This window comes from Desmodus rotundus, chromosome 1 (assembly GCF_022682495.2).
Source record: "Desmodus rotundus isolate HL8 chromosome 1, HLdesRot8A.1, whole genome shotgun sequence".
Lineage (NCBI taxonomy): Eukaryota > Metazoa > Chordata > Mammalia > Chiroptera > Phyllostomidae > Desmodus > Desmodus rotundus.
Window position 1 is genome coordinate 115,201,071 of NC_071387.1, and position 27,863 is coordinate 115,228,933.

Consider the following 27,863-nt stretch of genomic DNA (forward strand, 5'->3'; position numbering starts at 1 on the left):
ATGGGGAAGATTAAAAAGGGATGTTTTTGCTGTGTATGAAAGCATTTTTAAAGGCAAATCCATGGTGAGATCAAAGCAAGGACGAAAGAAAGCAAGAGACGAAAAGAAGTAAGAAAAGAGATGTGAGGTGCAAATACCAAAGTGTTAAACTAAATATATCACAGGGAGTTGTGCATTCATGTGAGGCAGCTTGAAGAGGAAAGCCATCTCTGCTTTCAATTGCTTTGTTAAGAAATTCCTCTCCACCACTTCTTCCATTTAAATTTCACCTTTAAAAAAATAGATACAAATAGCCCAAACCAATGGATAAACAAACAGCGTGATGCCTATAGGTGATTCCTCTAAGTTGTTACCCCAAATTGCAGGAGTGTTCTCTTATCTTGCCCCATCAAAAGGCAGTTGAAAGTATGGTGTTAGCAGCTGATTCTAATAATAACATGTGAATTTAAGCGATAAAATTTCCCTACAGGCTCCAGTGTGTTTTTCTTTCATTATGTTTCTTATTTGCTGTGATATTGATTCTGAATGCTCTGAAGCTAGCAAACCTCTTGCTTGAAATAGCAAAAGTCACAGTCATTAAGGGGGGGCGGGGGAGAGAGAAACTGCACACAAGACAAGTGAAGTCCCAGAGAGAACAGGGTCACGTCTTGGCGCTTGGCCACTTGAATTTTCTTTAAACACAGTTGGCAGCCAGAAATGGAATAACTAGGGCAAAGCATCTGGTCAGTCCACCTTCTCTAGCATTGGGGGACTTCTGTATGCAGATCCCTGAATTTTCCAAGGTCAAAGGCAGCGTGGATGCCAGGCACAAGGATTTTATGCATGCTCACACAAAAACGGTGCATGTTAAAGTGTTATGTAGCACAAAGGTGTTCTATAAAGAGCAGCTTCTAATTAGAGTCCAAAAGGCCTATAGAACCTAACATGTCTCTTCTAACCAGGAAACTCTATCATCCAGAAGCACAGTCACTGACCAGTCAGAAAAGATGCCACCTGGACCACCAAACCCGAACATGCTGGCTGAGTAGCAGCTCTGCTAATACCAACACACCATCACACCTGACATTCCCGCACTTTGCACTCATTTGGGCTAAAGATGCACAAAAGTGCTACTGATTTTAGGTGCACACAGAGAGTGCACGTGGCAGGAACGTTTTGATCTAGAAAAAGATGAAAATGGGAAGGTCTCGAGAAAAAGGGTGCCATGGGGCCAGGTGCATTGTGTGACTTTACACTGAGTCAGGGTCACCTGGGGAGGTAGGGACATACCTGGTCAGGGGCATCCACCTTGAGCTGCTGTATGACATCAGGGGAAATAGTTAATAGTCCCTACCCAACAGGGCAATTTGGGTATTTCATAAATAAGATAACACATGCTAAGTGCTTTGCTCAATGCTTGGCACATAGCAAGCATTCAATAATGCTTAAAATTCTTACCCATTTTTATTATGCATATAGTTTTTTATATAGGTGAAGGGAGACTAGAGATGTCTTGGGAAACAAAAAGATGAATCATAAGGGTGTAGGAGGGGTGCAGGGAAGGGACTCGGTGGTAAGCTGGGAAGGGGAAGCACAGACAGGAGGAAGGTTTGGAGGGGGTTGCGGGATGCAGGGAGGAGGCCTGGTTCCAGGACTGGGTCTGCTGAGCTGCGGCGTCAGCTCCTGTAAATCCTGCCTGTGCCGCCACAGGCAAGGCACTCACCTCTCTGAACGTCATCTTGTTTTTAAAAATGGATATCAGCGACCCTCTCCCAGTGTCAGAGGGTGTGGACAAGACCCAAGGAGAGATGAGTGAAGTTAGCCCAGGCAAGGGGCCAGCTCGTTGTGCCTGCTCTCATCTGCTCCAAAGCCTCAGGTGTTCCTGGATGTCCTGCAGGGGCAATTAACTAGCAGGCCCCACCGAGGCCAGGTGGCTGACTGTCCTGCAGTCGTTGTGCTGTGTGCCTCAGAGAAGTAGGGAATTGGGGGCCAGGCAGGACTCTGAAGGCAGCCATCCCACCCTGAAGAGTTTGCTCTGGGCAGAGTGCCGGTCCCCCCCACAGGCCCTCCCAGACTTCCAGAGCACAGCCTGCAGCCAAAGAGCCTCTGTCCAGCAAGCTGACCAGAGCTCACACGTACAGTGATCCAAAGACACTCATGTCAGCCCTGGCTGGTGTGCCTCAGTGGACTGAGTGCAGACCTGCAAACCAAAGGGTCCTGCCAGCTCCATTTCCAGTCAGGGCACATGCCTGGGTTGTGGGCCAGGTCCCCAGTAGGGGGCGCACGAGAGACAGCCACACATTGATGTTTCTCTCCCTCTCTTTCTCCTTCCCTTCCCCTCTCTAAAAATAAATAAATAAAATCATTTTTTAAATAAAAAGACAGTCATGTCAATGTCACTTCATGTTTCCAATGCAATAAGAACAAAGTTGAAACGCTGCTCTTCCAAGAACAAAGGTGAGAATGGCCATGCCTGGCCTTCCTGACAACTACTGTCCCCAATCCTGGCCCCACCTCTCCCTCTGCCTCTTTGTCAGCCTTGCTGATCCCTATCCATGGCAGGGCTGTTCAGGGGCCTTCCTCATCCTTCCTGCTCTAAGGGTTGTCAGAAGAAGGGTTGAAGAACACTTGCCTGTTCATACTGTCCCTCCTTAATCCTGTGGCCCAGCAAGGCAGTAAAAGAAAAGGACACAGTTACCTACAAAGAGGTTCCCAGAAGACTGTCAGCTGATTTCTCAAAAAAAACCTTGCAGGCAAGAAGGGGCTGCAAAGAAGTATTCCAAGTCATGAAGGGCAAGGACTTACATCCAAGATGACTCTATCCAGCAAAGCTATCATTTAGAATGGAAGGGCAGATAAAGTGCTCCCCTGAATAAGGTCAAGTTAAAGGAGTTCGTCATCACCAAGCCCTTATCATATGAAATGTTAAAGGGACTTATCTAAGAAAAAGATAAAAAATATGAACAGTAAAATGACAACAAACTCACAGCTATTAACTGAATCTAAAAGAAAAACAAAAACAAACAGAGCAAACAACTAGAACAGGAACAGAATCACAGAAATGGAGATCACATGGAGGGTTATCAGCGGGGGAGTGGGTGGGGAGAGAGGGGGGAAAAGGTACAGAGAATAAGTAGCATAAATGGTAGGTAGAAGATAGACAGGGGGAGGTTAACAATAGTACAGAAAATATAGAAGCCAAAGAACTTATATGTATGACCCATGAACATGAACTAAAGGCAGGGAATGTGGGTGGGAGGGGGTGCGCAGGGAGGGATAAAAAAATAAAAAGAAAAGGAAAACTTGCTTGAACATGCATTAAATATAATTCAAGCAATTGTACTCTTCGGTACTTATCTCAGAGAAATGAAAATGTATTTTCACACAAACACCTGCACATGAATGTCCATAGCAACCTTATTTGTAAAAAACCCAAACTGAAACAACCCAAATGCCCCTCAACAGGTGGAGGGTTAGACAACCTGTGGCAAACCCAAAGCACGGAACACCAGGCAGAAATAAAGAGGAACGAACCCGCGGTGCTCACAGCAACTTGCATGGACCTTAAGAAACTTACGCTGAGTGTAAGAAGCCAGTCACAAAGGTTATGTACTGTATAGTTCCATTTATAGAACATTCTTGAAATAACAAAAGTATAGAGATGGAGAACAAATTAGGGTTGTCATGAGTCAGGGTGGGGGTGGGGGATGGGAGTGGTTATAAAAGAATAGCATGGGGAAGCTCTGTTCTGTGTCTCAATTGTGGTAGTGGTTACAGAAATCTACATGTGTGATCAAATTTTACAGAACTACCCACTACACACACACATATACACACGTTAAACTGGTGAGATCAGAGGGAGCTCTCATTGTCCAACGTCAGCTTCCTGGTTGTGATGCTGCACTGGAGTTCTACAAGGGGTTACTACTGGAGGAAACTGAGAGAAGAGTACATAGTACCTCCTGTATTCTTGCAGCTTCTTGCAAATTTATAATTATTTTAAAATAACAAGGTTTTCTGGTTGTTATTGTTTTTTTTAAGCCAGTATAGCATATGAAGCTTTAGCTGGGGTTCTCAGGTTATCTCTTGTGTAAAGATACACGCTCTCCTTCTTATCCTCTCCTCCACACAGCCTGAAAACACACAAGAAGAAATGTAAATGCACAGCCCATTCGTGATTACAGACCTACAGAGCAAATGCTGTCACGCTGCAGTGATCTGGTTGGGGACAAAAACAAGTATTATTTCTGATTAAGCAGCTCTTTACAGGCAGGGGGAAAGGCAGGTGATGTTCTAATAGGGAAGCCTGGCCCGGCATGGAAGTGTGTGATAAGGAGGTGTCTCTTGGCTACTTCACTAGGAGCCTCAACAACACTGGAAGAACGTTATCTTCCCAAAACACAAGACTCCTCCTATCTCTGCAATTATAAGCCAAGCAGAAAAGCAAACAATGCCAGCGTACTTCTCCAAAATCCCTTTTGAAAGTCCAGAGGGTATATCCTTTCTCTCTAAAAAGTTTCCTAACTCAAGCCTTGTTGCTTTTGACCTTTGAGCACACCAACCAAGAGAAGAGCTCGATCGGTGTGCTTGCTCCACAGGGAAATGTCAGTGACAAGGTGTCCAGCTGTCCAGATCACTAAGAGCTGAATGATAATTACTGGAGATAGGAAGTTTGGGAGTTCTAAACTGAAATGACTATAGAGTAGAAGCCAAAATATGTACAATAATGCCAAAGACAAAAATTCCCAAGACGATGTCAGAGAAAGTAGAAAAAAGAAACCTGTACATGTGCAGTATATGTTAACCTGCTCAGCAACCGCTGTAACTTAGCTGTGTGCAAGGCCTTGAAACACAGCACAGGAAGAGCTACAGTTCTCGCCCTCAAGGGTCTTAGAGTTTAGAGATGGGCAAGTACACAAATGCAATACAGAACTCCAAGTGTTGTGCCAAACTACACACTGGTACCCTTGGAGCGGAGGCTAAGGGCCCCCAATGTGGCCACAGCTGGGAAATCTGGGAAGACTTCCTGGAGGGGGTGAGACAGAAGTAAAATGTTGAGTAAAGAGCTCAAGCTACCAAATAAAATATTGCCATGAGCAAATATTGCCCTTTAATATACTGCCAGGGAATGAACTATGAGCTTTTGCAAGTATTGTCTCTAAACCTCACAATTTAAACCTTGCAGAAAATCCACTATTATTCCCAATTTACTCAAGATCAGAAAAGGTAAGTACCTTGTCCAAGACCACACAGGATTTGATTCCACTTTTCCCTCCACATGCTATTGCTGAAGCACAAAGGAGGTGAGGAGGCAAGTTTAAAAAAAAAAGTTAAAAATTATTGATAAGAATTACTAAAAAATTTATTAAGGATTATAATAATAGAAATGAAGACACTTCTAATATTATTTTAAAGGGGACTAAGGGGCTAAAGTTACCCAGGAGGTTTGAAGACACATTAAACATCCATGGGAATTTGGACTTAACATACCTAAGAAAGTGAACCTGATCCCTTTCCCAAACCCACCATTCCCAGCACATTCCTTTTACTGATGACCATCGCAACCTGCCCTGTCACCGGAGCCAGGGCCCTGGGCGTCCTCTTTGACCCCTCCCTCCTCTTCACCCTCCTTTCCAACCAAGCAGTCTTCCTGTGCTTCGGCCTCAAAGGCTCCAGATCTAAAGTGCTGTCGTGCAGGAAAACAGGAAATTCCAAGTCAGTGGTTAAAGGGTGGGTTATTAAATAAATTGAGATAACCAGACTTTGAGACAAGAGTCTCTGAGTTAAAACTCTCACACCTTAATATAAAAATACTTAATTAATTTGGAATTTATTTTTAAGGAAATCTTTATCATAGAGAAGACATTCATGAATATTTGTACCATCGAGGGACAGTGAATGACTTTCTTAGGATATCATCAGAAGAAAACTGATTGACTTGACGATATAAAATGGAAAGTTTATGTTTGTTAAAAATACTTTAAACAAATTAAAGTAAAAAATACAAATTGAGGGAAATACCTGTAAAATTAATATAAAGTAGTTTCATATATAAAACATTTTAAAAATCAATAACATAAAGATAAATACCTCAAAAGAAAAAGGAATGAGGGGTTATCAATAGACAAATCCCTCAAACAGAAATACAGTTAAGCAGATGAAAAAGTGTTCACCATCACTAATATTCAAAAAATGCAGATTTAAAAATGACATGCCAGCTTTCACTCCTCGTAACAGCAAAGATGACGAGGATGAACAGGACTCCTGTTGGGGAGGAGACTGAGAACACACTTTCATGTGCTTATCAAGGGACAGCATCACGTATCTGGAGAACAATGCACCAATTCACGTTAAAAGTTCTTAAAAATGAATATGGAACTTTCAGGATAAGACAATAAATTTGAATCAGATATTGTCCCCTACTCAAGAGCCACTGAAAAGTATGGTAAAGGGATTAAAAAATAATAATAAACCCATAATCTTCCAGGGCAGGGAAAACGAGAGAGATACCAACCACACCAGGAAAGCTGGAAAGCAGATTCACAGCGTAAGCACAGCGACAGGTGTGTCAGACCGCCGTGCTGTCAAAGCCAGGATGTCCAACCCAAGCTCTCAGACAGAGAGAAAATCAAAAATACAATGTTAAATTTTCCATTTTAATTATTTTTTAGTTTATAGTTTGGTGGCATTCAGTATAATCACACTGTTTGCAAACATCACCACCATCCATCTGTAGAACTTCTTCTTCCCAAACTAAACCCATTAAACAATAACTCTCTATTTTCCCTCGTCTACCCCTGGGGCTGTCTAATCACCTTTAAAGAAAGAGGTAATCATGAGCAAACAGGTTCACCGCACATTCAAAGAAAGCATCCAACATGGGAGATAGAAACTAAACAACAAAAAGAAAAAAGCAACTTGTGAAAACAGACTATGCAGGGAGAAAACCTAAAAAACAAAATAAGACATTATTAATATCCTCCAAGGGATAAAAAATATATTGCTTCCATTAAATAAGAACAATATGCTATAAAAAGGAACTTCCAGAGAATAAAAAGAGCACTTAGAAGTAAAATCATGATAGCAGAAATAAAAAAGTACTGAATGGAAGAAAGATAAAATTGAAGAAAGCAAGCAAAGTAGAGCAACTGATCCAACAGCAGAGAAGATATAAGAAAACTAGGGGTTCAATCTAGGAGGTTCAATAATAGAAAATGGGAGATGCTAAAAGAGAGAATAAAAATGGGGAGCAATTATCAATTCAATCTTCTAAGGAATTTTCCCATGACTGGTAGACATTAGATTCCACAATGAAGCCACTGAATGCCCAGCCCAGCAGATGATAATTGACCCACCCCAGGGCTCATCATTGTGAATTCCAAAACTCTGGGGACAAAATGAACATTCCACAGGCTTTAAGAAAGGAAAAAGAAATTGTGAAGGATCAGGAATTTGGATATCATTGTTCTTAAAAAAAAAAAACATTGAAAGACAAAAGATAATGGAACAAAAAAATCAAAATTCTGAAAGAAGGTGAACTTTCTTCAGACATAGGTGATCTCAAAAGATTTTGGTCTTCCTTGCAGTCTTTCTTAAGAAAGACTTCTAGTTGTGTGTTTTACCAAAATAAGCATGTAAACCAAAAAAAGAAAGGCATGGAACCCAGCACAGGAGGGGAGCAGAGGAGATGCCGGGGAGCAGAGGAGATGCCAGGGAGCAGGGTGAGGGGAGATCCACAGTGACAAGCATGCACAGGCCCCAGGGCCACACGTCCACAGCAGAGCAGTGTGACGTAAGGCGGACGCGTTGAGAGTTATAATGATGATCTCTCCTGCACTTGCCTTGCTTTAGGCTAAGGATTGACTGTCTAGATGAGACAAGGACTTCTAACATGAACTGATAATTTGTTCTCCAGATGTGTGGAACTAACCCGCAAAAAGTATATGAAAGTGTCTTTTTCTCTGTATCTTCACTGACACTGAACTTTTGTCATCTTTGCCGTCCTGATGAATGAAATGATGTCTGAACGAGGATAGATTGTCCCCATTCTCTTCTATAATTGGATGTTCTGAACACAGGCTAATTTGAGCTCTCTCTACATGCCTGCTGCCTGGATCAGTTGAGGATACTCATTTCAGCCTCAGATATGATCTACTTTGACCTCCACCTGGAGGTCAGAGGCAGAAATCACGGAGCAGCCACTCCACCTATCCGGATTTTTGCCTTATACCCAGTAACTAACGGATTCACACAATAGCCCTGCCAGATGCCCCCACTGGAATGAGCCCGTGTTTCATTCCAATGGGGGCTGTCTCATGACTTAGCTGTCTTTTGCAGAAGAGGCTTTTGTAAACTCTTAGAAAAGCACATATATCAATGTTCGTGTTCTTGACCTGGTAGGTTAAGAATAATTTTTTAATAAGTACAGTTAAAAAAATAAAGCATCCAGGAGAGCTGAGCAAAAAGAAAATAGGAAGAAAGAAAAGGCATCCAGATTGGAAAGTAAGATTATCGCTATTTGAAGATGGGGTGATATTATATATAGAAAGCTATAAAGAATACACACACACAAGGCTATTAGAGATAACAAAAAAGTTTAGAAAAATAAAAGGATATAAGGTCAATGCACAAAAATCAGCTACATTTCTCTACACAGTGGCAATGAACAGTCCAAAAATAAACAATCTGCTTAACATAACATCAAAAATAATAATATATTTAATAATAAATTTAACCAAAGAAGTGAAAGATTTGTATATTAAAAACTACAAAACATTGAAAGAGATTAAAGCATGCCAAAGTAAATAGAAAAACACTCTATGTTTATGGATCAGAAGCATTTATATTGTTGTGGACAATACTCCACAAATTGACCTTTATATTTGATGCAATCCCTAACCAAATTACAACTGCCTTTTTTTTTGCAGAAATGAACAAGCTGGTCCTAAATTTCGTGTCAGTACACAGGACCCAGATACACAAAACAATCTTGAAAAAGGAGAACAAGATTGGAAGACTCACACTTCCTGATTTAAAAACTTACTACAGAGGAAGTTATTGAGACAGTTTGGTACTGGCAAAAGGATAGGCACCTAGATCGATGAAACAGGAATCACAGTCCAGAAATAAACCCTCCTCACATTGGCAGTCAGTTGATTTTTGGCAAGGGTGCCATGACCATTCAGTGGGGAAAGAATAATCTTTTCAACAAGTGGTTCTGAAACAACTGAATATCATCATGGAAAAATGTGAATTTGGACCCTAACTTAAATTACATACAAACACTAACTTACAGTCAATAAAGACCTACATGCAAGAGCTAAAATGTTACAATTCTTAAAAGAAAAAAAATAGGTATAAATCTTTGTGATCTTGGAATTTGGTAACAATTTCTTAGACATGATACCATTAGCTCAAGCACCCAAAGGAAAAAATAAACAAACTGAATTTCATCAAAATTAAAAACTTTTGCATCAAAGGACACTATCAAGAAAGTGAAAAGACAACCCATAGAATGGAAGAAAATATTTACAGATGCACTTGCAAAAAAAAAACCCCTACAGAATATATTTAATAAGAGTGCATACCTGGAATATATAAAGAACAATTACAACTCAGAAATAAAAAGACAAATAAGCCATTTTCAAAATGGGCAAAGGATTTAAAGAGACATTTCTCCAAATAAGACAGACTAATAGCAAATAAGCACATAAAAATACACTTAAAATAATTAGTCGCTAGGGAAAGGCAAATAAATCCACAAGATACCACCCATTATGTTGGCTATGACTTAAAGAAGAAGGAAAACAAATGTTGGTGAGAATACAGAGAAATTGAAACCTTCATACATTACTGGCAGGAATATAAAATGATTCAGGTGCTGTAAAAAAGAGTCTTGTTGTGAATTCAAAAAATTAACCATAGAATTATCATATGGTCCAGCAATTTCATGCCTAGGTACATATCTAAGAAAACTGGAAATAACATGTGTATGAATGTCCATAGCAGTAATATTCCTAATAGCCCCAAACTAGGAACAACCCAAATATCCATCAACTGCTGAATGAATAAGATGTGTGATATGCATACAACAAAACATTATTTAACCATAAAAAGAATGAAGTGCTCATACACGCTACAACATGGATGGACGTAGAAAACAGTATGTTAAATGAAAGAAGCCTTACACAGAAGGCCACATATTGTAGACTTTGTTTATATCAAAGGTCCAGAATAGGCAAATTCATAGAGACAGACAATACTTTCATGGTTGTTCTAGCAATTGAGAGAGACTGCTAGAAGATTCAGGGTTTCTTTTGGGAAAATAATCTGGAATTAGATAGTGGCAATAGTTAGAAAACTTTTTGAATATACTGAAAGCCACTGAACTGTGCACTTTATAATGGTGTATTTTATGTTATGTGAACTATATCTTAATTAAAATAATGGAAAATAAACAAAAGCTATAGGTGTGTCAAGGATAACGATCCATATAATTCTGTGTACTCTTAACTCCTCAAACAAATTTCAAGGCAAAAAACGCTGAGGGCCTGAAAAAAAGACTAACGGCCTGGGATATGGCCAAGTAGGACCACTCTCAAGAGTAACTAACCGTTTGCTGTGAACCTAAAATTGCTCTAAAAAAACTAAGTGTGTTAATTTTTTAAATTAAACTTGGACTAAAAAAGAAGTAACTAACCAGATGCTTCTGGGAAAGGGAGGAGGAAGAGCGTGAAAAGACTTCCGGTCTTTGATGATGAGACACCTGAGAAGGTGAAGATTTATTTCCTGTCTCTTCACTGAGACAGGAAATAAATGACGAGAAAGAGTATTCTGAGACTGAGAGTAAAATGGTAAGTCAGTCACTGGACCAGTTGAGCTTGTGGTTTCAGAGGGGTCCAGAGTAGCCACCTAGGAGATGGAGGACGTGGGGAGGGATCTCAGAGGAGAGGCTGAGTTGCTCTGGGCTGAAGGGACAGATTGGAGGATCATCAAAAGGTACACAGTGGAGGAACTACCCAGTGTCCCAATGGTGAGGATCATGGGTGCTGAGATCCCAGTGGAAGCAGGGAGCTAAGGAGGAGGAAGGAGAGAGGAGAGTCAGAACAGAGTAGTGCAAGGCCTCAGGAAGAGAAGAATGCCAGGAAGGGAGCTGCCAGCAACACCCAACATGGCCAGACTGGAGCAGGGAGGCGCCCACTGGATTCCGTAAGCAGTGATCACTGGCAGGCTTTGCCTGAGTGATTTCAGTTTAATGTAGAAGAGTACAAAGAATCATGCCTTACTTGGGCTTAACGTCAGCCAATGTCAATATTCAAGTTTAATAAAACAAATTACTTAAAAAAAAAACTAAGGGAAAGATCCTGACTTGCCTGTGCACACAGATCCAGTCGCCTGGCTTCATTCACACATTCCCTGAAACAATCTTTTTCTTCTTTTCTGAAAAAGCCTTTTACCTTGAATGAATGTGATAACTTACGGAAGTGGGAGGGGCTATCGTTCCCGCCTGTACCAGTCTTGCCCAGCCTGAGAATACACCATTCCACCCTCATTAAACTGCTGTTCCCGGAGCTTTGTTAATAAAAAGGGAAATGTCACGCTTCACAGTTCAAGGGGAACATGAGAACATCAACTTCTTCTCACTATAGGACCTTAACTACGTAAAATGTGCATTACCAGAGGGTGAGAACATGGGCAAATGAGCAGTTGCCTCTGGCCAGTGTTTGTTTTTGCCCAATACGTGTTTTTTGATACATTTAAATTTTCCTACAAAGAACATGCATTACTTTTAAGATCAGAAAAATGGTAAGGCTGGGGAAAAAATGTTTTAACTCAAAACAGAAGGTAAGCAAGGATAAAAATATTAATGATACACAAAGTAAATGCAAGGTAAGAAGAAAGGGGTTTTTTTTGAAGATAAAAGGAGCATTACATAATGGTAACAACGACCACTACTAATGAAGCCATGCAGATACAAATCTATGCTGCCAAAGAAACTGCAAAGATATATAAATCAAGCATTATTAGGATTATGGAAAGGAACAGTCATTGTACAAGGTAATGTTAAAACACCATTATCACAAAGACTTAAGAAGATAAATTCAGTCTATCTAAATACACATAATTGATGCTGGGCAGGAATTCACTGCCGTGATTACAGTGTGAGGGTCTTTGCAAGTATATACGGAACATTTACAAAACTCAGTAATACTCGTCTTAAGGAAAATCTCAATAAAGAAAAAAATGTTAAATTTCTCTTTCCATTAAAGAGAAATTCTGGCTTGGAAAAAAATAGAGAAGCTAGAGCTGGAGAAAGAAAAGAGAGGAGTAGGGTTAATATAGCCCCCTCCTGGTCCCCTAGGTATTTGGGGGACAGGAAAGGATGAATGGGAATTAACTTTATGGTCAAAATGGACCAAATTCCTCTTCCTGCTTTTTCTCACCCACTCAACACTTCATTAAACCCGAAGGGTGAACCACTGAAATGGCACTTGACTCAACGGTTCTCAAAGTGTGGTCCCTTCTCTAGGAGAGTCACCCAGGAGTTTGTGATAAATGCAAATCCCTCTGCCCCACCCCAGGCCTCCTGAAGCTGAACTTCTTCCTGCACAGGGCACCAGAAGGTTCCCATGTGAAAGCATCTGATTCTAAAGGTGTACAAACACCCAGGTGTCCTCAGCCCTTGAGCAGGTCGACTCTGAGGGGTGGGTTTTACATTGGCTCCCAGAGTCCCCATGGGATAAAGCTCCTGTCACCCAAAGTAGAAATCCACATGACACCCACTATGAGGGGTACCTTCCCTTCCCAGTCCTAGGTTCCCACTCTCCTCTCCACTTCCCAAATAAACCAATGCACTCACTTTGTCTCAGGGGGAACCCAAGCTAAGACCCCTGCTCTCAGGAGTGCATGTTCTACTGGAGGCTGGCTTGGTTGACCATTCCTTCCTCTCTGGCCGGGCTCGGCAGAGATTTCCTTGGGAGAGGGAGCCCTACCGGCAGCGAGTCCCCACACCAGTTCAGTTGAGCGTTCACAGTCCCCTCTCTCTTCTGGGTCTGCCAGCTCTTCTGAGTGGCACCTCTGGCCACTCTGCCGCTAGCCCCTTGCCCAAGGGTCAGCTACCAGCCAGGCCCTGAGGAGCAAAGTGATGCCCAGAAACTGGGGCGCAGATGTGCAAGCCTTGGTGGTACCACACGCTACAGTGGGGTACAGGGTGCTGAGACAGCACTAAGCCTGGGTGTCAGCAAAGGCTTCGAGGATACGATATGCATGGGATGTCTGGGGAGTGAGTGGGACTTAGCCAGCAAATGAGGGGTGGTGGGTAGCAGCAGGGACCCCCTGCAGGGGTCTGAACATGCTGCTGGAGCAAGAGGTCTGCAATGGGCTGCAGAGAGGGGTTCTGTGAGCCAGCTGGGGACAGAGACTTTGCCAGAAGGCTTAGAGAACTGAAGAAACCTCCTTCTCACAAGACTCTCAATGTTAGTTTTAGAAGAATCTATAGATAATTAAATGGCCAGAGGTCAAGGGAGAAAAATAGGGATGTGAAAAATTCAGCAAGTGACCCATCTGTTCTCCCAACCTGGAGGCCTGGAGAGGGCAGTGCCCTGAGCAGCATATTGCCGAGTCCAGGCACATAGGCCTTTCACTGGTAACTGCCATGCCGGTTCAGAAGGGACAGGGGGCGTCAGCTCTGGGGCCAACGAAACGTGATAAGTTCATCCTGGAGCTCCTGAGGATTTCAGGCTTCAAACAGAACCTGTGGTTCATCCTGCCACCTCCTCGCCACTCCTGACCAGGCACGCACAGGGTAATCCTTCTGCACTCAGCATGCAGAGAGCGAGGGGGTTAGCTGCCCCTTAACCCTGCAGTTGCTCAGGGATAAGCCTTCTTGGCCTTAAGCATGCACACTGGCTGGCTTTCTTTCCTGTCATCAACTTCTGGGGGTTTCTCCCTGTAGCGAGCACGGTGGAGTTTGTGGGCTAGGAGTCCATACAAAGCCACAGTTAGCCAAACCGGCCCCCTCCCCACCTCGACACCGGGCCTTCCTCTCCAAGGACCTCAAAGGATTTCTGCTACTGCCGTCCAGTATTTGCTTGCTTTATATTTTTTAAATTGAGCCATTATTCCTAACATACCCAAATTCCAAAAGGCCTGCAAACAGTGCCATTTCCATCCGCAGCCACTGCGGGCAAGTGGCCCAGAGGGGAGCCCTGAGATAAGACGAGAGTTCCCATCACAGCACAGAATTTCACCTTTCCTTCTGCTTCTCAGAAAAGGACAATGGAGATGGGGTTGGGGATGGGGAGTGTGGGTGAATTCAGCCCTTCGATGTCATCTCCTTTAGTAACAGGAAGAGGGAAAATGACTCTAGATACATAAACAGCCATTTCTCCTTAGAGCCCTGGAGGACTCGCGGACCAATGAACCAGAATTTGCCTAGACCGCTTCCTCTCAAGCATCTCCCAGGGGCAGGAGACCAGGACACCTGGGCTCACATTGGAAGGCAGTGGCATCTCCCCCTCCTGATACTGTGAGTCTGCACCTTCCTCTCCGAGAAGCCTGTGCCAGTCGGCCGCGCCCGTACCTTCGTCACTGTCGTCATCCACCAGGATGATTTCCTTCAGCAGGTGTGTCGGCGTGTGGTTGACAGCGCTGTGGACTGACCGCAGGATCACCGACAGGGCCTCGTTCACAAAGATAAATATGATGGATATCTGGGGCAGCTCCTTGGAGTACTTCAGCTCCTTACACCTGGGGAGGAGAGCAGGGGGAGCGGGGTCAGAGGAAGGAGGAAGACACAGGACTGGCTGGACACAGCGAGGATGTCAGCCCGATGATCCTCATACACGCCCTCCCAAGGCACGGATCATTGTGCCCTCTATGTCTCTCTTCGTTAAGGACTGAGAATAAAACCTAAAGAGGAGAGTGTTAAGCAATCTAGCTCCACTTCTCCCAAATTTACCACCCTGTACAAAGTGGGAAGCATCAGTCTTGGGCACACACCTTCTGTGTCACAGGCTGCTGTGCCCACAGGTATCCCCTGGTCCAGTCAGGCCCACCTGCCCAAGTGTAGACTCAAGACCTCTGCATTTCCTTGTGTGGAGCTCTCTTGTTTTGATGCCACCTAAGCAGTTCCCCTCCCCCCATCAGCTCTCATCCAGAGACTGCTAGGGGTTGATGCATAAACACCCCGGCTCCCTCAGCCCTTCAGCAGGTGGACTCTGAGGGGTGGGCTCCCAGGATCGCCCAGGGATAAAGCTCCTGTCACCCACCGTAACAATCTGCATGACAACGCCTTTAGGAGATGCTTTCCCTTCCCAGTCCTCCTTCCCACTCCCCTCTCTACCTTCCAAATAAACTAATGCACTCAAATCTTTGTCTCAGGGTATTTTTCTGGAGGAACATGTACTAAGACATCTACCAGAGAACCCTGCTCTCCTGGAGCTTACATTCTAGGAGACATAAAATGCACATGCAAATAATCATAATCAAGGAAGCGAGTCCTCTGCCTGTGTAGGAGTGTGCTGCCTGACACAACCCAACTCTTCCTGCCAGTGTTCCTAGAACCTCCCTGGGGGCAAGAGATGACACCACTTGCCTAAGAGGTCCTCCCTTCTAAGACTCAGTAACTCCCTCATCCCCAACCACAGGTGTGAAAGGGGAGGATCCTTTTCACCAGGCTGGACTGAGGGACAGAGAGCTGGTGACGTCAGAGATGGTAGAACACCCAAAGAACGTGCTCTGCGTGGCTCAAACACGGAGCACACACTCTGTCCAGGGAACACTGGGAATCTGGCTTTATGCTTAGCCTGAGCCCCATTGGAAATACCAAGTGGAAACAAAGTGGACTGGAATCCGGAGCCAGTGCATTTCCGTGCACCCCCGTCCCTTGCAAGATTCTGCACAACGTACGGCGCAATGTGGAAGAAAGCAAAACAAAGGCAACAAGAGGAAGGAACGGAGTGAGCAAAGCAGCGCTGGAGAAGGAGCAAGAAATATGGCTGTTTTTTATGCTTAACAGCTTGGCCTGTGTCGGGCCATATTAATCATGTAGGCAATTTTCGGAAGAAAATAAAGTTTTGTTACAGTATACATTTGTGTCTCCAGGAAGAGACCGTCCAGGGATCCATTGATCATGCAGCCTCATTTTTACCACATCGCTGTAAATTCACTTCTGGGGCAACCAGGGAGATTAGAATGGTTATTGACGGGCTCCTGGGCAGTCAGCGGGAATGATCTCATTTACTGCGTGGTGATCCGAGAGAGGAGGGCACTCCAGAAGATCCCTCAGAGCCCCCTCCACAGGGGGCTGGCAGTCATCCGGAGCCTGGCAGGCTGGCAGCTGCTCCTTCTCAGCCCATTACTCATCAGCCCGTACACGTGAGCACACATACCTTCCCCAACCACCTACTCTGAGCATTCACTACTGGGGCTGGTTTCTTTGGTCCTTTGTTGTTAACAGTTTCTGGCCTGCGAAATGAAGAAGCAAACTGCCAGACTGCACTGTACCTGCACCGACTTCTCCAACCACAGGCATTGGGGTCGAACTCCCATCAAGCCTGTTGTGAGTCAAGCCTCTTGGCCAGAGCAGACAGTGCCTCCTGGTGAAATGGAAACATGGGAGCCTCAGGGAAACAGGGAGCAGAGGGGCTGATCCTGCCTCTTCGAGAGTCAGGGTGGCCACTCAGTAAATTGTGGGGGAATTTCAGAAGTGAGAAGTGCTCTGCCACCTATTGGACATGTTACCCTGGGCACACTGCTCATGTTTTTTCACTCTAAAACTGTCACACACAAAAAGAAAAAAAAAAAAAAAAACCTTCTCACCATAGCTCTGGGTGCCCAGCTAGGGTTCTTGTAAGGATCAAGTGAGACCAGATTTTGGAAGCCCTGTGAAAAGGCTACATCACAGCTAATGGAAAGACATGGTCCACCTGGTTGGCTCCTCCCCCCTCCCTCCCAGCTCTTCTGTTCCCTTTTATATATTCTCCAACCCCATTGGCCAGGCTCCCAGACTTTTCACTCAACGCAGGCCCTTCCTGCAGAACCCTCCCAGGGCTCTCTTCCCCAACAGCACCCAGGTCTCTAACCTTGGCCAGCTTATGATTCACTTCTCCTGTGCCTGACATCCTCAGGGTCTCACCATAGGCAGAAAATACAAATATAGTCATTATTATGAAAATCAGCATTATTTTTGTTGGTCCCTAAACTCCAGGATGGTAGCTCTGCCTTAAAAAAAAAAAAAAAACTCTAACTGGCTTATTGCCTGGTGCACAGAAGATGCGTGATGCATAGAAGATGCTGGAGAGATGGACAAGTAAAGTTTTAAGCACCTTCTGTAAGGAGTGAGTACTGACAGGTACAACGTTACTTCCAATCAAATGCCCAATGACCAAAAGGGCAGCAGATGAGTGCAGGGAGGGAGATTAAGAGTGGATGGTGCAAAGACAGAGAGAGGGTCCCAGGCCACAGAAATACCAGAGACTGCACAGAGGAAGAGAACAGATAGGGATCCTGCGCCTAGGAGTTGGTGCTGAAACAACTGTCGCTGTGGCCGATGACCCTCAGGACAGTATATGCAAACACACATATGTGGGTACCCCACACCCTGCAGACCGGGGCTTACATGGCAGGAGCCCCTCCCCTCACTCCCGAGTTGCACCATGCTTATGACCTGCTGGGGGCTGACAGCGTATAGACCAGGAGAGTTCCCTTCAAGTGGGATGTGGGTGAGCAGAAGTCAGCCCTTCAAAACCCAGGATTAATAAAGCAAGTGGGAAAGTGGGCAAAGATCCTGGTATTCTGGCTGTGAATCTGGGCAGGATGCAAGCTCAGGCAGTGCCCCCAGGGAGCTGTCAGAAGCTTAACTTAAGGGCCCTGGGGTCAGAGAGCTCCAGGACCAATGAGGGCTGGGTGTGGACGATGTACCTGTGTGTGCACTCTGTATGGCTGGGTGGGGACGATTCCCGGCAAGTGCACAGGCCTCTCAGGCTCCAGTTCTGTTCCTTTTCCCCTTCCTGGCCATCAGTCCCTCAGGTCCCATCTAAAGTGAGGGCTCTCCTGGTTTCTCCACAGCACTTGGCTCACATGGCCCATCACTGTGAGGCCAATCTGCAGGGTATTCCTGGCTGTTCACCGCTGCTTTGGCTCCCAGGTGCAACGATGCCCCTCCCTAATGAAGGAACCAATTACCAAGCACCACCCAAGCTCTATTTCCTGTTGGTAACTAAGAGTCCTGGTTTCTGACGGCTGAAACACACCCAGTACTCTAACAAGGCTGTTCGTAATGCAATGCAGTAAATGGTAAGTGCCCAATGGCTACACCTCCACCAGCTGTGATGGGTGAGCTGAGGTGGACCAGGAGGGCAGGGAAGAAGAGCTGTGAGCTGGACTTGAAAGACGGATCAATGGATCAAACTTCCACCATCAAGAACAGAGGGAGCAGAGGGCAATTAGAGCTCCTTTGAGCATACAGAGGCTCTGGGGTCCCCTTAGTTCTTTTCCAGGGCCTTCCTGAAGAAATCTAAGTTTGTTTAGAGATGGAGTGGCAGAGAGCCAGATGTCGGGACCACAGACTCACATCAAACTCCACAAAGTCCTACAAGGCTGATCTTCATTTTCAAAATGCTTCTAAGACAGGCATAAGGTCGTAAAGATCCACGAGTAAAGATTCTACAGCTAATGGCATTCTGTGCTCTCAGTGCTAGGCCTCTCGCTGGGTGCCGAAAGGCAAGATGAATGGAAACGAGAAGGAGGAAAGTTCAGGGAATCAAAAAAATAAATAAATAAATGAGTGAAACACCGCCTTGCCACTCCGAAAGCAGCTGAGTTCGAATGAGAAAACTCTTGATCATCATGGCAGACTCGCGGAGCGGGCGTGACGCAGCTTCACAGCCACTCCTCGCACTGCTGCAGGCAAACGTGGGAGGGGAGGACTCCTGTGAGGGCCTCACCATCCTCATCACATCCATACATCACATCCACTTCCGAATGGAGAGTCCAGGCCCTTGAGTATCTACCTTGTTACTTCTGAATGTGTTTTATCTATGAAAACAGACTTGGACTGTACCTCGGTGCCACCTCCCCTGCACTTCCAGGACTGGCGCACCTGTTGCCACACTCTTCCCTGGTCTGGCCGCACCCTCACTGGTCAGTGTTGCACATACCCAAAGCCCATATTCTCAAACTGAGAGGCAAAAGGGCTCTATCCCCAAGAAGACATCGGTGTGGCCCAGCCACTTGGGGATAGCATTCATTTCTCCAATAGTGGCATCCAGTTGCCAGGTTGAGGCCATCAGAGAGGAAAGGCAAAGGCGTGCAGTAGTAATCTCTTGGCTGCTGCCTCAATTACATGTGGCCATGAGCTTAACCACAGCCATGGCTGGTGCGTGCCAGTGTAAACAACACCAAGCCATAGATTATGACCAATAGAGGATAGAAATGGGGCTCCTCCTTGGAAGCCCTGTTGCAAAAGCACCCACATTCCTGACCCTGGCAATGGCCATGAACATGATGCCTTGCCTGCTGGCAGACACAAACCATCAGAATATCCCACATGCTTTCCATGCACACCACTGCCAAAAACAAGGAGATCAACTCCTCACTCCTCTCTCTCACTCACTGTGGACATGGGGCTGGATGATAGGCCAGGTCACCATGCAAATCTAATTGCCTGTGAAGGTTAACTTCATGAGACAATGTGGCCAGGCCACAATACCCAGCTATTCTGCCAAACATTATTCTAGATGTTTCAGTAAAGGTATTTTCTAGATGAGACTAGCATTCACTTTATAAACCCTTCTTGGGAGACCTCATCCAAGTCCACAGCCCAGTCATTACCCTGAAACTTCCAAACCCACATCTTTAGCCTGGACCTTCATTCAAACCCTGCTCCCTCCTGGACTTCTCCACTTGGATGTCTCCTATACCTTCCAACTGACGTCTGCTCCCTCTGTACCTTCCTGTCTTCATTCAAGGGCATCCCTCTTTCTCTTTGGGAGTCCAGTTAAAATCATGACCGAGTCGACATGTCCAATAGTTCACCAAATCCTGGAGATTCTGCCACCATTAGGATTCCTTATACACTCACCCCTTCCCCACTACACCATCCCTACTGCCTTAGCTTCACTCTCATCGATTCCCTCCTGCATGACACCAAAAGTTGTAACTGGTCCCCAGCCTCCAGTCTGCCTGCCCCTCTGCAGCCAAACCCCATTCTAACCACATGGCTGCCACAGAGGGAGCTTTTGAAAATGCAGATGTGATCACAGCACTCCTCACACTATCTCTTTGCCTTTCCAGAGCTTTTGGAATTTGGCTCAGATTCCTTTGCTTGGCGACCAAGTTGAGCTCCAGCTTCTCTCTCCAACTTCCTCTCCCACACTGCTGTCCTCCAGCCGCTGTACACTGCTCATGTTTCCCAGGACTGGGGATGCTGGCTCCCAATACACACACACTCTTCTCTCTGCCTGATGTGCCCTTCCCTCTGCCTAACACACCCTCCTGTCTCCAGCCCCAGCTCCTTCCACCTTCCCAGAGGCCAAGCAGGAGGGCAGGCCCTCTCTTTTGTTGCTCCCTCCGGCTCTGCACACGGCCATCCTGGCACTCTTCTCTCTGTTCTCTCCCACTGAGGGGCAGCTAAGTGGGACTTCTTGGTTTTCTTTCCCCAGCACAATACGTGACACACAAAAGGCTACTGAATGAACGAATGAAAACCCTCCTGCCTTCTCTACTTATTCCTTCTGCTGGGATCAAAGGCATCACTTATCTCCTCCCACAATCATAACATTGGTGATGGCACCTCAGCACTTAAATGATACCATCTGAGCACAACTGCCTGCTGTCTCCCTGGATTTACTAATCAGGCCTCAAATTCTGAAAGCTGCTTGGGTCAAGTGCACTAACCAGCCCAACACTCCTTTTTTTCTCTTCCCTCCTCATCAAGCCTTTCCCTCAATCCTAGGAAAGAGTGGTATCATTTTTAGCAACAGCAAGCCTTGCAAAACAAGATGTGGGGCTACATACCTGAGATGTACAAGGCCCCTTCTTTTAGAGCTCTCATTATTAGGGAAAATGCACACCTTGCTGAGTGGTTTAATTTCCTCCTACTGAAGGAGCAGCATCCCTCATTAGCTGGGTTCCCATAGAGAGCAGTCTCTGGGACAAAACGCCTGCTCTGGCATTTGAGTCCCTGTGTGTTCTGCCTGCCCATCAGTGGCACTGGGGCCATTTTTAAATTTCTTTTTTCTTTTTTATTTATTGATTTTAGAGAGAGAGAGAGGGAAAGGGGGAGAAAGGGAAGCAAGGGGAAGAGAGAGAGAGAGAGCATCGATTTGTTGTTCCACTTACTTATGCATCCATTGGTTGATTCTTGCATGTGCCCTGACTGGGGATCACACCTGCAACCTTGGCGTATCACAATGACACTCTAACCACCTGAGCTCCCTCGACAGGGCCCTGGGGCCATTTTCATGAATCAAGATTCAGCTTGCTCTGTGCATCGCATGGGTTCTTATCCTGGGGTCTATGGAGCCCCAGGAAAACCCTAAGAAATTAAATGCAAGATGTTGTGGACACAGGCATATCTGTTTTTTTCTGAGGCAAGAATTCATACCTTCCACGGGCTTCTCACGGGAGCATGGGTGGAGGGGATGAACCCAGGCCACAAGTCTCAGACCACAGTCAGTTTGCAGCCCCTGGTCAAAGCCCAGTGGCCACGCCCTGTTTCCAAGCAGTGTAGGGTCCACAGAGCTCTGTGTCCCCCTTTCCAGCCGGTTCCTATAGGCATTTATTTTGGAATATTCCCCAGGCCATTTTTGCTTTTCCGGACTGATTACCTGCTGGCTCCATGGCCTCTCGGGAAGTCGCCTTCTCTGAGTTGAAAAGAGTTGCTTTTCCAAGGACAAGGCAATTGTCATTAGCCAGAAAATCCATGAGACTCCGCTCTCCTTGGCCAGGTGGCAGCTATGCCAGTTTCAAGGTATAGGAGGAGGTGGTAACATGGGCAAAATCCTTCCCTGTCTCTATCTTCAGCAGGTTTTTTGGTGTTTTTTGTTTTGTTTTGTTTTTTTACGTGCTAGTGGTGGGTTCACCTTCTTTAACCTTCAGTTCTGACCACAGTGCCCTTCTCCGTGCACACATTTGGGGCTTGGGGAGGGGTAGCCTTCAGAGGCTCAGCTCCGGAGATGAATCTGTGCAGGTATGAGGAAGCTTATCTTTCTGTATTCAATGGATGAGAACACAAAAAGAAAAGAAAAACCCTAGAGTTTTATTAAGCAATGGCTCAGGAACAGAATTTAAACAATTAAGGGCAAATTAATGCAGACAGTTTCAGGGCAAAGCTAAGAAAACCTCAGTGCACTTAAGGTGCAGGAAATGCCGCCTAAGTTATTCATACATCGTGTTTATCCTATAACTTTTCAAAGGTGAGTAGAATGAGAGGGGACAGCTCCGACCACTGCTGGAGGGATGAAAATACATTAGGAAGTGATGCCAATTGGAAATAATAAATAACTGTATTCCAAGGCCCACCAGATCCAAAATCTGGTCAATAGGATTCTTCATAGAAACTGAAGGCCACAAACACTGTTCTCAGCCAGTCTCGCCTCCCCCACCTCCTGCCCGCACAGAGCTCCGGTTTGTTCTAAAGGTTGTTGTTATCCTGTAACTTCAGGACAGCAATGAGAAACATATACTGAACTAGCTATTTTCCTTTTAATGTTCCAGCCAATTGGCCAGTCAAGCCTCTCTTCTTTTACTGACACTGACCCTGAAAACACTTCTGTTTATTCCCACGTCTGGGCCACTGGTCGGCCCTTGGTATTATTGTTGTTACTTTTATTATTCTTACCTCCACCCGCGAAGTCTTCCCGAAGGCCAGCCCCCTACCTCTCGCCCCACGCTCTGAGTCAAATCCCACACACCAGCCCCTCCAGGTCCAATTTGGTCCTAACCTGGCCCTGGCTCTCTCACTCGAACTGAAAGTGCTTTCTCCCTCCCTGAACAGCTGGTGCGATTCAGAAGATTCTGCTTACACTCTGATAAATGCATTCATTCCCAATCCTTGCCCTCTATGTATGCACTTCCTTTGCCACATGACTTCAAAGTTTTTCTTACTAAAGAGGCTAAGTCTACTTCCCCATATCTTGGATCTGGGCTCAGCCACATGACATGCTTTGACCAGTAGAACAAGGTGAAGTGCTTGTGCCAGATCTAAGCATGAGCCTCAGGGGGGCTTCTCATGCCCCTGCCTATCACCTGAGAACTACTGGGCTAGCTCTCTGGTCCCAGATGAGGACGGAAGATGAGTGGTAGAAAGACAACCCCTGCAGGTTGCACATGCATGGGGAAGCCCAGCCCCTGCAGCAGCTCACTAGGCCAAGAGCCTGACAGTGCACACATGATCTCATTCCTGTTCACAGTGAGCCAGTAATGCAGGCATCCCCATTCTGCAGTGGAGAAAAGCAAGACTCAGAGACACATGCCCACAGTGGTAAACAGAGCTGGACTTTAAATACACCTGTGCCCGACTCCATGGCCCTTTGTTTTAGTCTGTGGAAAAAGAAATGATTTATCAAGGAGGATCTGAATGGAGAGATTTTTGATGGCTTCTGTTTAATTTTTTATTTTTTATTTTTAGACAGAGGGAAAGGGAGGGAGAATGAAAGAGAAACATCAATGTGTGGTTGCCTCTCATGTACCCCCTACTGGAGACCTGGCCTGCAACCCAGGCATGTGCCCTGACTGGGAATTGAACCAGCAACCCTGTGGTTCACAGGCTGGCTGTCAATCCACTGAGCCACACCAGCCAGGGCTGATGGCTTCTGTTTATTCATTTGTATTTCACTGTAGTCTGCAGGTTCTACATCAAACATGCACAACTTTCATAACTTGAAAATACTATAAATGTTACTTTTAAAATACTTCTATTTTAAAAATAATTTTAGCACTTGACTAATGATTTTGACATTGACCTGAAAAAATAAACAGGTAAGAATGACGAAACTATTGAAGGGAAAAGGGTTTAAGAAAACCTAGAGACATAAATGATGTTAAAATCCAATCCAAGCTAATGTAATTTAATCAAGAGCAAGCTGACTGAAAAGTGAAACAGAACCAGGAGAGCAGAAACAGACCTCGTCCTAGAGTCTTATGCCAAGAAGGCACCACAAGCCAGAGAGTAAGGAAATCATTCCATAAATCATGTTGGAACCATGGCCTCTCTCTTGGGTAAAATAAATAGAGGCTCCCCTTCCAAACACACTTCAAAACAAATTCTAGCCCTGACCATTGTGGCTCAGTTGGTTGGGCATCACTCCTCAGAGTGAAAAGCCACTGATTCAACAACCGGTCGGGATACATGCCTGGGTTGTGGGTTCGGTCCCTGGTTGGGACACATGCAAGAGGCAACCAATCGATGTTTCTCTCTCACATCGATGTTTCTTTACCTTTCTTTCTCCCTCTCTTTCCCTCCCTCTAAAAATAAATAAATAAATAAAATCTTCTAAAAAATTAAAAAAATAAATTCTAGATAGATTAGAACATCAAATGTAAGTAAAATAAAAATGTAAGTGAATACTATTAATACTCTGGATATTGGAGAAACTTCAACAGTTTGATAATAATTGCAAACCTCTGATAACAAAAATTAAAAAATTTAAAACAACAGCAAACTGCAAAGATATTTTGCAGCAAGTACAAAAGAGTCAAAGATAATGAAAACCCAAAGAACACAATTAGACAAACAAAAACACAAACACCCAATTCAGAGAACAAAAGAAACAAATAACAGACATGAAAATAGGCGGACCCTCACTAATAATAAAATAATTTCAAATTAAAACAATGATGAAATGTCCTTTTGCCTCTACATGATGAAATGTTTTTCTTGCTTCTTCACACATTTGCTATTTCTATTTTCTATAGTGAGCAGACACAACACAGAAAAGCAGCAGTTTGGATGATCGCACGGACGACAGAACCACACTGCAAAGTTACGGAAAACTACAGTGCTTGACCACAAGTTCTTGGATCTTCACTCGGGCGAGAGGTCAGTCGGCCTGAGTGCGAGACACCCCAGGTCAGCCCGCAACGTGCACCCCGCGGCCCCGATCCGAAATGGAGTTCTGAGTCACAACTGAAATCACACCTACTCTACCTTTTCCAACGCAGATGCGGAGGAAGGATGCCATGGCCTCACCTCATGCTACCCATTCAAGAAAACAAACATACCCACCACTGAAATGGACCTCCAACTTTTCTCTCTACCCAGAAGCTGTTCTGTGACAGTTTTGTATTATTAACATAAACCCAATCACTTCCAACTGGAGTCCTTCCCCTGGTAGTCAACATGCAGCTTCGAAAGGGCCTGAGAAACTTAAATATTAAATGACCATAATTTTCTTTAAAAACTGACTTAGCTCCAGTGTTATGCCAGTTTCTGAAGGTTATGGGAACTGCCCCTCACAACGATAATAAATACTGAGCAGGACATGAGTCCAAGCCCAGGTATTTTATAAAGTATCTGAACCAACCCACTGAGCTTACCAGGCATCCAGTCTCATTCATTAATTCCCATTTACAAAACATCCTAAACTTTTGTGACCGATTCCTAACTTTAGAACATGCTCTGGAGCCGTCCGTGTTGACACAATTCCTCACATCTCAGCTGGTACAGAATGGTCGTGCATACATGAAGCACAGTGGTAATAATAACTCTTACCATGGGGCCTTTGGCCCAACACTTATCCTTCCCATCCCTAGCCTGTAGGTTTGATGGAGTCAAGGACCATATCTCTTTGGCTGATATAGTTCTAGCACATAAGAATGTTTAATAAATATTTGTAAGTACATTAATACATAACATAGAAAAAAAGAAATTCTAGTCATTTGTGGCTTAAAGGCATTATGTGGAGCATACAGTTCTGGAACTCCAGTGATTTCGTGAAGAGCCCACCATCCTAGGAAGATGGAGCCCCCTCCCAGGGGACCTCCCATGTCTGCTTTGAAGACGCCATATTAGAGCACAGGAGAAGCCGCTCAGCTTGCTGAGGATGGTGACTTCATCTAATTTCAAATATTTTCTGTCCTACTAGCAAGAGCCAGGAGAGAGAGAACCCCTAGAAAAGCAAGCAGTACAAATATGCCGCAATGCTTGTGAAAGATGGAAAGAAGGACCTATCCCTCAATTTTAATGTAGATCTTTATACATTAAAAAACCTGTTCCTTTTTTTTTTTAACACACCAAAGGACAGGTGTATCACCTGATATATCACCTGAAAACATTAGCTTAACTGTGACATTTGCACACATTGAAGAGCAACATGGACAAGCAAAGTGTTGAAGACAAAGAAATTTTTTAAATCATTACTGTTACCCTGCAAAATCTCACAGCTCTGTAAGAAATAAAGTATACGTAAATCATAATTATGATTACAGAATGAGAAACATCCCAAGGGGGGGTTGCTCAGGATGCCGTGGAAGCTTATATCCTCCCTGCAAGGAGGTAGATGGGGCGCACCCATGAGGGGTTCACAGAGGAGGTAAAATTTGATCTGGGTCATGAAGCCTGAGTATGTAATTTCCAGGTGAGGGCCTGTGAAGAGAGGGAGGAGGAGAAGGAGAGAAAGGCTTTAAGCAAAAAGAAATGAATGGCATGTGCAAACGCAGAGGAGAGAAAGTGTGTGGTGTGTCACCAAGAAACAGAAATGGGTGTTTCGGGGCATGGATGAAACGGGTACTCGGAAGGCAGTTTGTAAAATTCAGACTCGATCCTCCAGCAATGCGAAGCCACGATGTCAAGGATTTCTGAGCAGAGAAGTGACAAGAGAACACACAGCATGTATCAAAGATCGGCAGTTGGGCCAAAATGCAACCTCAGAAGCAGAGATCCAGGCTCTCAAAAAGGACATGGGTGTAAACATTCTCTGCCCAAGGAGCGCATTCATGTCAGACTGCGGGATCTAAACCCTAGCTCCTCACCCAGTCTGTTCATCTGCTCCTCACAGGGCCCCAGAGATTCTGCCCCACTTGGCCCTGGGCAATTTGGGTAATGCAGAGACCCCCACCAATGGTGCCTGGGACTGGCTCTGACACTGCAATCCTCTCCTAAGTCCCAAAGCTCTGGCCTACCCGCTAGTTCTCAGAGTGGATCTTTGACAGGTCCTGCCTACCACATCCTGAACAAAACCCACAATAAAAAGTACTTCCTTGTTCACATAACCTTACAGCTCACTGCCTTATTGGCAGAAAATAATGTTTTTTAGTTCAAGTCATCAGAACTATGAACAAGGCATTTTATCTTGTAGGCAAGCACCAAATGGAATGGGGCTGACCCCTGAAATTAAATTTAGGAGGAGGTGGTGGACTCATCAATGGTTGGTGAGACCTGTCAAAGAAGCACACAACTTGCCCGATTTGATTTCTCGATTTCCCAGTGGCCTCAGGCATTAGGAGGCCTCACCCTAACCCAGCCCCACCCCTTAAAGTCAAACCTACATAACTCTGGGCGCCCCTCCAGAAATCACCAACCAACAGGTCAAATACAAGGGCAGCTCTGCCTATCCCAAAGGCCAGTGGACCACAAATTTAAATGGTGAGGATTAGGATTCAGGGTTTCCATCTGCACTCTTTTAGACCCCACACGTCTCATCCATTAATCTTTGTGCTAATTCCCAGCTACAACCAAATCTACATTTTGGGAAGATACTCTGAAGGCACCAAGGAAGAGGTTTTGAAAAGAGGAGGCAAAGGAAGCAGGAAGATCAATTAAGATAACTCCAGTGGTTTTCCAGGAGACATGGACGGATGCAGGGTCAGAGGAATGAATGCTTTCTTATTGGTAAAACGTACAACTTAGGATAATTAAAGAGTTATGAGTGTATGCACTTAAC

General features: G+C 44.9%; 1 protein-coding gene across 1 annotated transcript in view; it reads right to left on the reverse strand.

Moving 5' to 3' along the window:
• The window catches only part of GALNT17 (polypeptide N-acetylgalactosaminyltransferase 17), a 425,240-nt gene that overhangs the window by 213,270 nt on the left and 184,107 nt on the right, over nt 1-27,863 (reverse strand). The window contains exon 3 of the mRNA XM_053929821.2: nt 14,561-14,727. Coding sequence (XP_053785796.1) covers nt 14,561-14,727 — 167 coding nt within the window. The remainder of the gene's footprint in view (nt 1-14,560; nt 14,728-27,863) is intronic.